Raw genomic sequence first — 9,909 nt, forward strand, 5'->3', positions numbered from 1 at the left:
AATAAACCCATTATTTGATCAAAAAACTGTTTTACCACCTTTAAAACAGTCTAAGGCTTTTTAAGCTCACCTGTCACAAAGTGACAAGGTGAGCTATTGTGACCGCTTGATGTCCGTCGTCAGTCGTGCGTAGTCCGTCGTCCGTCAACAATTTCTAAAAAAATCTTCTTCTTGAAAACCACTGGGCAGAATTACACCAAACTTCACAGGAATGATCCTTGGATGGCCCCCTTTCAAAACTGTTCAAAAAATTGAATTCCATGCAGAACTCTGGTTGCCACGGCAACCGAAAGGAAAAACTTTAAAAATCTTCTTGTCCAAAACCACAGGGCCTAGGGCTTTGAATTTTTTTATCTGGTGTGTAGCATCATCTAGTGGTCCTCTACCAAAATTGTTCAAATTATCTCCCTAGGGTCAAATATGGCCCCGCCCCGGGGGTCACATGGTTTATATAGACTTATATAGGGAAAACTTTGAAAATCTTCTTGTACAAAACCACATGGCCTAGGGCTTTGATATTTGGTATGTAGCATCATCTAGTGGTCCTCTACCAATATTGTTCAAATTATCCCCCTAGGGTCAAATATGGCCCCGCCCCGGGGGTCCCAAGTTTTGCATAGACTTATATAGGCAAAAAAGTTGTTTGAAACCACAACACTTAGACCTTTGATATTTGGTTTGTAGCATTGTCTTATGGTCCTCAACTAAAATTGTTCAAATTGTATGCCTTGGGTGAAAAGAGGCCCTGCCCTAGGGGTCCCAGGTTTTATATAGACTTACATAGGAAAAAGCTTTAAAAATCTTCTTGTCTGAAACCATACGACCTAGGCTTTTGATATTTGGTTTGTTGCATTGTCTAGTAGTCCTCTACCAAAATTGTTCAAATTATGCTCCTGGGGTTAAGAGGCCCCGCTCTGGGGTCACTTAGTTATAATATGAGTTATATAGGAAAAATACTTAAAAAAATCATCTGATCCTATTTTCAAGACTGTTTAATTATAATTACCTGATGACCCCAAGTAATATGATGTCACTTGACTTTGACCTTGACCTACTGACCTACTTTCTTGTTTTTTAAGATACAGCCTTGAAATTTTGATGACATACACAGTTTTGCACACAAATCGTAACACTGAATTTCATTGACCATGAATATGACCTACTGACTTTCTTAATATTTTATCATCAGTTTGACATTTGAAACATGTAGCTCATATTACTCAGGTTAGCAATCCAGGGTCATCATGACCCTCTTATTTTAAAATTCTTCGGTTTACAAACTGCTAGGGTGACATAATGGCCATAGGAGGAGGGAAAAAGGCAGAAACAATTTTTTTCATAGGAAAAGGACCTTTAAAAAATCTTCTTTCTGTGTTCAAGCCCAGATTTTATTATACACCCAAAGGGGGTGTATTATGTTATGACGCTGGTGTCCGTACGTCCATTAGCAATTTCGTGTCCGCTCTGTAACTCTTGAACCCCTTGAAGGATTTCAAAGAAATTTGACACAAATGTTCACCACATCAAGACGACGTGCGAAGCGCATGTTTTTGATGTCTCGCTTCAAGGTCAATTTCACACTTAGGGGTCAAAGGTTTTGTGTCCGCTCTGTTCCTTGAGCTGCTTGAAGGATTTTAAAGAAACTTGGCACAAATTTTTATCACATTGAGACGACATGTAGAACGCATGTTTCGAATGGCTTACTTCAAGGTCAAGGTCACACTTAGGGTCAAAGGTCATGTGACTGTTTCATGTCCGCTCTGTAACTCTTGAACTGCTTGAAGGATTTTAAAGAAACTTGGCACAAATGTTCACCACATAGAGACAACTTGCAGAGTGCATGTTTCGGATGGCTTGCTTCAAGGTCAAAGTCACACTTACGGGTCAAAGGTCATACCTACGGGCATATATTGCTCAGCATTGTGGTGCTCTTGTTAATACAAAGTTTTAATCTTAAATGCACAGTCAACATATTTTTCTGACTGTATACTTGTGTTGTCACCTTGTCTTCCATTGGTTCTGTTGTGACTGTATACTGATAGAATGCTTTATATATACACTCTTGAAGAAGTATGTTGCCCTTAACCCGTAGCTCCCTGTGCACACTTATGATGCCAGAGAAATAGTGCTAGGGGAGGCGGTGCTTTATTTTCTGTTTTCATATCAATTTGCGAAAATTAGCTCGCACTAAAGCCTCAATGGTGAAGAAGAGAAGACTCTGTTCTACTATTTCAAATTCACATCATTCTGCAGTATGTGCCTCTTCATCAAGATCAGTAATTTAGAAAAAAAACAAATGCTCACATAGAAGGCATGCACTGAAAATCATTATACACACAAGGAGCATAATCTGAACAAAGTTTGAAATATTTATGTCATTTTTAATAGCTGAGATTTTTAGGGAAACTAATAAAATTTTGTTTGGAAATACACAACTTAGCATGTAACATGTTGAATATTATACAAATTTTCTGGTATTATAAAAAAGTGCATTGGATTATTCTTAAAGATATTTAAGAGGTAATGCCAGACAAAACTTCACATCTAGATTCCTTAAATATTAAACACAAATTAAAGCTAAACACCCCTTCTACCAGCATGTGATTTTGTGCAAGTGAAAAATTCACAAATTGTGCCACTACAAATACAAAGTCCTATTTAAAGCTGTTAAAAGTAAATATAGGGAATGATACAAGTTTTTTAACCTTAGCAAAGTCTACTAAAATGAAAAAAAAAAAAAGATTTGAGAAAATGTTTTCAGCAGTCAGTTATTTATTCATGGAACCCAAAGGGCCATCCAGGGGCCTCTAATGGCATTTTGCAGCAAGCGTTCTTTGGTTTTCATACATGATATCCAAAGCAGCATCCTGGGGCCTCCAGCGGCTTCTTGCAGCAAGCCCATTTGTACAAAACTTTTTCGAGCTTCCCATTGTCTTGAAACTGTTGTTTGATTTCTCTTCCTTTATGATGGAACTGACATGACTTGTGTGTGTTTTCAGCTGGCTTAAACAGTGTCTGGCACCTTAAACATTGTGCCACATTGCTGGATCGATAGTTCCCTGCTCTTGCTGAGTAGATATTTCTTTTAAGCCTGTCTTTGATGATTGCTGATTCTTCAAGCGAGGATGGATATGACACAAGTTGATCCCCCTCAACATAAGTCCTTTCACGTACAACACTAGAGCCATTTTCAGAGGAATCGTATGAAGTCATTGAGTACCGCTTTTCGCGCATTTTCTCTTGCAACTGTTGTTTTGGTTTATCAACTGCATTAAGGTGAAAATTTGCTCCACTGTGACTTTCATTGTATTTTGCAACAATTTTTTGCAGCTTCTGACATTGTCTGTGTAGTGATGCATTTTCTTTCTGCAGATAGGCAATCTTTTCTGCTTTCTGACATTGATCTAGCTCCAGAGTTTCCTTTTCGTATTGAAGTTGTTCTATCTTATCTTTCATCTCTTTAATAAGCATTTTATGCTTTTGTTTACTTTCTTCAATTTCAGTTTTTGACACATCAGATATACCAGCTCTTACACGTAATTGTCTCACTTGAAACTTCAGGTTTTCAATAAGTCTTGCAGAGACGACTTCATGATCTAAATCTTCATTACTGTTCTCATCATCCTCATCAAATACTACATGTTTCTGTGACGAGTGTTTCAGTGACTTCACTAGGTCCTGTAATCCACTTTGTGTAGTTAATATGACTTTATGTTGTCTGTCTATCTCATGCATTGACATTTGTAGCCTTTCTTTCCAATGGTTCCTCTCTGCCTGCAGAGCTTTGCTCACTATCTCCTCAGTGTTCAGGTTTCTTTTAGAATCTCTACATACCATTCTCTGGTTTGGTTTTAAGTGCAGTAACTGACCAACTGTGTGTTGGATGTCCTCATCAATTGGCTCTGCAGCTTCACCATTTTGCTGAGCTTTAACTGCTTCGTCGGTTTCCTCCTCTAACTCAGCCATTCTGATAAATTCTTCTTCCTCCATTTTTGAAAATGTTTATGGAAAACTGCTCAAATGTTTGAAAGAGCTCAAGTTCTTCATCTCTTTCAGTCAAATTACTTTGAAACTTTTGTCTGACTTAAGCTTCACTAATATGAGATAAAGTCTTTGCCAAATGAATTGTTCTTTGTTAATAAGTTAGCTGTTCATCACACTTCAGTTTCCTTTATATATGTCTAAGCTGCTTGTGTTGTCACTGGTTTAACTGGAAATAGAATGCAAATAAAATAAATCAAAATTATATCGTTTTAAATTAAAGGGAATCAATCACCTCAGTGATAGTGACAGTTTTGAACAGAGTTGCTTCCCTTGAACAGTATGAGGGTAATATGCTCTTTTATAAAAAAAGGTCCTGTGCCTTATTCATCAAATGTTACATATATTTAGAAGTCATATTGGCAATTATTTGTTGTTTTTAAACTTCATGCAAAGATTCATTGCAATCTGTGCTTCTTTATAAACAAAGATTGAGCAGAAAAAGAATTTTAAACTTTCAACATCATGAACATGGATCTCAAACAAAGAGATGTGAATAAAAAGATTGGTAGGTAAAAACAAAGAAATTCATTTGGAAGGAATTTGGAATATTTAGGACAAAAGTTAAAGGGACATACCTTCTGGCGAAAGTCTGATAGAAATTTCAAATATCAATGTATTTAAAATAACATTCATAATGATATTTTACATGTTTCATGTACTTTTAAATTATGTTGTTTTTTTTCAGGAGATATTCTACACATTTTGCAGACTTTGTGAGTGTTTTTATAAAGAAATTATGCACAGCACTCGTTGACTAACTTTTTTATTACTAACTAACGCAAGCCCTTGTAAAACAGTTAAAAGCATAGGCATGCCCCTTTACAGTAGGTAGCAGCTTTCTACATTATCTTGCCAGACAGGAACACTCATCTGGGAACAAGCAGGGAATTGCTTTAAAAAATAAGCTTTGTTCTTGCAATTAGTCAACTCCATAGGGTGATAGATGTCGGGTAGATAGTAGCGGCAAGCTACATTAAATTATGAATTTCATTAGCAATAACATCAATCTTACTTTTTATCAGGTTTTACTCAGCCTTGAAACCTGCTTTATAATTATTATAACTATCACAAATAAAGAACTGGTTACTATATGTTCATCTTTTAAAAGTGCTTGAAGGGGCCTCCGTGGTCAAATGGTTTTGATAGTTGATAGCAGACTCATATTCACTTGCCCCTTATGACTGTGTGTTCAATACCAGGAAAGGGATGTAGAATTTTTGCATGTGCCCATCCAGGTGGCTTGCAGATGGTTAGTGCTTGCCTTTCGCTGACATAATGCCAAGATAGGTACCGCATGTCTGCCACCTCCTGCATTAAAGTGTCCAGAGACTTTGATAAGACCTACATGCATTTGGTCAGAAAGACTTGGAAACAAAAACTAAATACATATTATGAAAATGCTTTAAAAGGACCTTAAATGTGGTAAGAAAGTTCATAAAATGCTATGAAAAATACAGAGGAAACTGAGAAAGGGCTGTGTCAGTTAATCATATGAATGTGACATGAAGACAAATGCCTATTTTCTCACAATGAGAAAATGCTGGAAATAAGTTTCTTGCAAAGACCCTTTATACAGCCATTTTACTTCCATTCCATGGCACCTAAGACCTCCTTCACCTTTAGCCAACTGAGCTTTATTATAATAATAATCTCTCTCACCAATAAAACAATTTAATTTAGAATATACTCATCATTACTGAGCACAGAAAGAAGGTAATGCACACACTATTTTCCTACTTGGGTTTGTGGTGGTGGGTATACATAGATTTACTCTTGTCTGTCAATCTGCCTGCCCAATTTTGTGTAGTACAAATCTCAAGGAGTCGATAAACCATATAGGGATATTATTCAGCGTGTGAAATTATGCACCTAGCATTTTTTCAGGGGTTTCAGTCAGACAGACCAGAGTGATGGCCCTTGACTTAGCCAGAAATATGCACTGAGGGCCTTAAATTTTTTGTCACACATGTCCCAAGAAATATTTGACCAGGAGTTATGAAACTTCATATGGAATGATGTGAAGTTGTGCACCTGTGGTTTGTTTGGGATTTTACTCTGCAAAGGCTATGGCCCTTGACTTAGTCAAAAATATGCATGAAGGGCCTGAAAGTTTGTGTCACATGTATCTCAAAAGTGTTTGACCTGGAGTCATTAAACTTGATACCAATGTTGTTCAGCATGTGAAGTTGTGAACCTAGGGTTTTGTTCCCTTTTATCCCAAAATCAACAAGTAACATATAAGCATACTGTGACAGTAAGTGGGGGTGTCTTGTGTTTCTAATCACAATCTCAGAAGAGCTATAAACAGAAAAAAACATGTCTCTAAAAATATCTGTGTTAAAGGGAAAAGTCATTTTGGAAAGATTTTGAGATGGGTTATGTTGTTTGTGACATTACTTGTAGAACTGGTCCTAGTGTAGGTTCAACTGTATATAAATGCGGCAAAATTGCAGAATTAATAACCAGCATTGTGCATTCCTGTGGGAGTGTGATTGAATAATAGGTCAATTTGATGTGGAACCAAATCAGCCTTGTAATCTGCCGGGAGCTGAAAATTTTGATATATATTTGGAAACTGTGCTACTGAATGGGACAATTAATGTTCATTATAATAACTTGGTTCAAGTCCAGAGCATTTGTCAAGTTTGGTACATAAAGTTTGCATCAGTTTTTGTATGTTTTCAAACATTTGAGTACAGTTGCATATATTTTGGACTAGTTGGCTAATTAGTTTGGATTTATTTTAATTTATCTAGGGCAATAATTTGTACTAACCCTCAGCAAAATTAAGGTCTAAGTCTGTTTGAAATTTTCTGAACTTGTCTGAATTCATACTGAACAATATCTAATAGGCAGGTGTTCTTAAAGACAGGTGATTATAAATAGGCAGGTGTTATTACAGGCAGATGTATAAGTGGTAACAAGTAGGCATGTTTTAATCTCAGTCTGGTCTGGTCTGGCCTGGTCTTTGGTCCAATAAGTCCAACTTTTAACAAGGACACACCAGTACAGGTCAGGCCAGGCCATAATTTGTGAAAAAATTAACATAAACCAATATCACAAAAGGCTATGTACTGAAATATATAATGACTATAAAATTATTTCAGGATAAAATTGCAACAATTTTGTTTGCATTTCAGTCACCACAGGTCAAACAGATAAAGTTACTGATGCCTCAGGAGAATCACTTAAATTTTATCAACATTCATCTAATGTTACCACAGAAAAAAATGTAAGTTAATGAAATATGTTGAAAAATCCTTGAGACACATTAATCATGTGAATCATAATTGATGACTGACTTAATGCCCCTCTTCAAAGAAGTGGGACTGCTTTGCACCTCTCTGGCAGTTATAGAGCAGGTTGGTATGTCAGTCAGAACATTTGTCTGAAGATTCCACCAAAGAACTACTTCACCTAGAATATTCAAACTTCTTAGCATGACTTGGCTTATGAAGTAGATGACCCCAACAATTTTGGAGGTCAATAGTCCAAAGGTCAAGGTCACAGTGGCCTGAACTTTGACATTGGTTTCCGCCCAATAACTTGAGAACCACTTGACCCAGAACATTAAAACCAGGTAGGATGATTTGGCTTATGAAAAAAGATGTCCATATTGTTTGGGAGTCAGTAGGTAGAAGGTCAAGGTCAAGATCTCTTGAGCCTGAACCTTGAAAATGGTTTCTGCTATATAACTTGAGAACCACTTGACCCAGAACTTTCAGTCGTAATAGCATGCTTGGGTTTATGAAGTAAATGACCCCTGTTTTTGGGGTTCAATAAGGCAAAGATCAAGGTCACAGGGGCCTAAAACTTGAACAGTTTCTGCCCAATAAATTGAGAACCACTTTACCCAGAATATTCAAACTTGGTAGCATAAATGGGTTTATAAAGTACATGACCCCTGTTATTGTTGGGATCTAGAACCTTTAGATTTATTAGCATGATAGGGCTTATAAAGTAATTGACTGGTTAGTAAGTTAAAAGGTCAAGGTCACAGGGCCTGCAGCTCATTAACCAGAGAAACAGTATCTTCAAACTTGGTTTCTGCTCAATAACCTGAAAAATATTTGACCCAGCACCCATGATGGGGCTAAATATAGTAGGAGACCGCTATTGTTTTGGGAGTCAGTAAGTCAAACGGCAAGGTCACAGGGGCCAGAACCTTGAAAATAGTTTCTTCTCGAGAACCAGTATCTTCAAACTTGATAGCATGACTGGGCTTATGAAGTTGATGACCCCTAATGTTTTTGGTAGTATTGGGTCAATGGTCAAATGGTCAAGTTCATAGTGATCACAGGATTGTAACTGGGACAACCCATCATGAAGGCATATATATTTTACAAAGAGTCTTGTTGTTAAAAAAAATACAAGCTGCTATACCTATAAAAAATATTTCAGAATCTTCTGATTGTTGGTAGTGCTGCTTTATTAATCAATTAATGTACAGTAAATGCATAGACCTGGTGACAGAATAAGATTGCATCTGTACATTCTACTATTTTAAATTATTGTACCTCTCTACTGCCAGTGAATCCCTCTTTTGGATCAGCCTTGGTATAAGATATTGCATCAAACTTTAAGGGGTGATTGCCTGTGGTCAGTAGATAACCTTTATTGTTTTGGGGGTTAGTAGGTCAAAGGTCAAGATGATCTTGAAACTGAAAAGTTTCCAATCAATAACTGAAGAACACTTTGGCCTAAAGGCATCAAACTTCATTCAACGATTACATGACCCTAATTGTTTTGGGGGTCAGTATGTCAAAGGTCAAGGTCAGAGTGACCTTGTGACTGAAAAAGGTATACAGTCAATAAAGAAGAACATTGGCCAATAGGCGTCAAACTTCTGTGATCAATAAATAACTCCTATCGTTTTTTCGGCCAGTTGGTCAAAGGACAAAGGACATATTGATCTCGGGAGGCCATCATAAGGGGCTCGTGTGTTTTATAAACAAATCCTGTTAATTTACAGAATGAAAAAGTAAACCAGGTCCAAATGACACACTCTTGTAGTCCCTGATATCAAGCTTTGATACATTTAACATTATTGCCTCTCCTGGCCTGGTTTAAATTGATTTATTCAGCCAGGCCTGGCCAGGTCAGTCCAGGTACTATAACATGCCTCTTCATGATACTTTATAATTTGTCCAATCTTTTAAGTACTAAAACAATGCTTGCTGTTATGTTGTTTTGGGTATTGCTTTTTGAAATACACTTCAGAAACATCCTTCATAAATATTCTTCAACAAGTTTAGAAGATCTAAACTGTTTCAGAATCCAGGATTAAAGCAATTGATCTTCAGATGTGACCTTGACCTTGACCTTGGGCCAGCAGCAGTTGGAATATTGATTCTGCACATGAACTTTTGCTGAGGTGTCATAAATATATGACTGTGGGTTTAGAATATATGACTGGACACAGGGCTGAGTCTGAAACATTTGACCTTCAGTAGAAGCATTGCCCTCTAGTAGAAGCATTGCCCTTCAGTAGGGACATTGATTTTCAGTACAGACATTGACCTTAGTAGAGACATTGACCTTCAGTAGGGACATTGGTCTTCAGTAGATACATTGACCTTCAGTTGGGACATTGACCTTCAGTAGAGACATTGATCTTCAGTAGAGACATTGACCTTCAGTAGGGGCATTGACCTTCAGTAGAGACATTGACCTTCAGTAGGGACGTTGACCTTCAGTAGAGACATTGACCTTCAGTAGGGGCATTGACCTTCAGTAGAGACATTGACCTTCAGTAGGGTTGTTGACCTTCAGTAGAGACATTGACCTTCAGTAGGGACATTGACCTTCAGTACAGACATTGACCTTCAGTAGAAGCATTGACCTTTAGCCAGAGCAAAAGGAATA

General features: G+C 37.2%; 2 protein-coding genes across 4 annotated transcripts in view; one reads left to right on the forward strand and one right to left on the reverse strand.

Moving 5' to 3' along the window:
• The window catches only part of LOC123540543 (repetitive organellar protein-like), a 326,476-nt gene that overhangs the window by 218,220 nt on the left and 98,347 nt on the right, over positions 1 to 9,909 (forward strand). The gene's annotated exons all lie outside the window — the stretch shown is intronic.
• The window catches only part of LOC123540553 (uncharacterized), a 57,278-nt gene continuing 47,611 nt past the window's right edge, over positions 243 to 9,909 (reverse strand). Inside the window, exon 3 of the mRNA XM_045325654.2 lies at positions 243 to 4,210. Coding sequence (XP_045181589.2) covers positions 2,842 to 3,990 — 1,149 coding nt within the window. The 5' untranslated portion in view covers positions 3,991 to 4,210 and the 3' untranslated portion in view covers positions 243 to 2,841. The remainder of the gene's footprint in view (positions 4,211 to 9,909) is intronic.

Source organism: Mercenaria mercenaria, chromosome 16 (assembly GCF_021730395.1).
Source record: "Mercenaria mercenaria strain notata chromosome 16, MADL_Memer_1, whole genome shotgun sequence".
NCBI classification, from domain to species: Eukaryota; Metazoa; Mollusca; class Bivalvia; order Venerida; family Veneridae; genus Mercenaria; species Mercenaria mercenaria.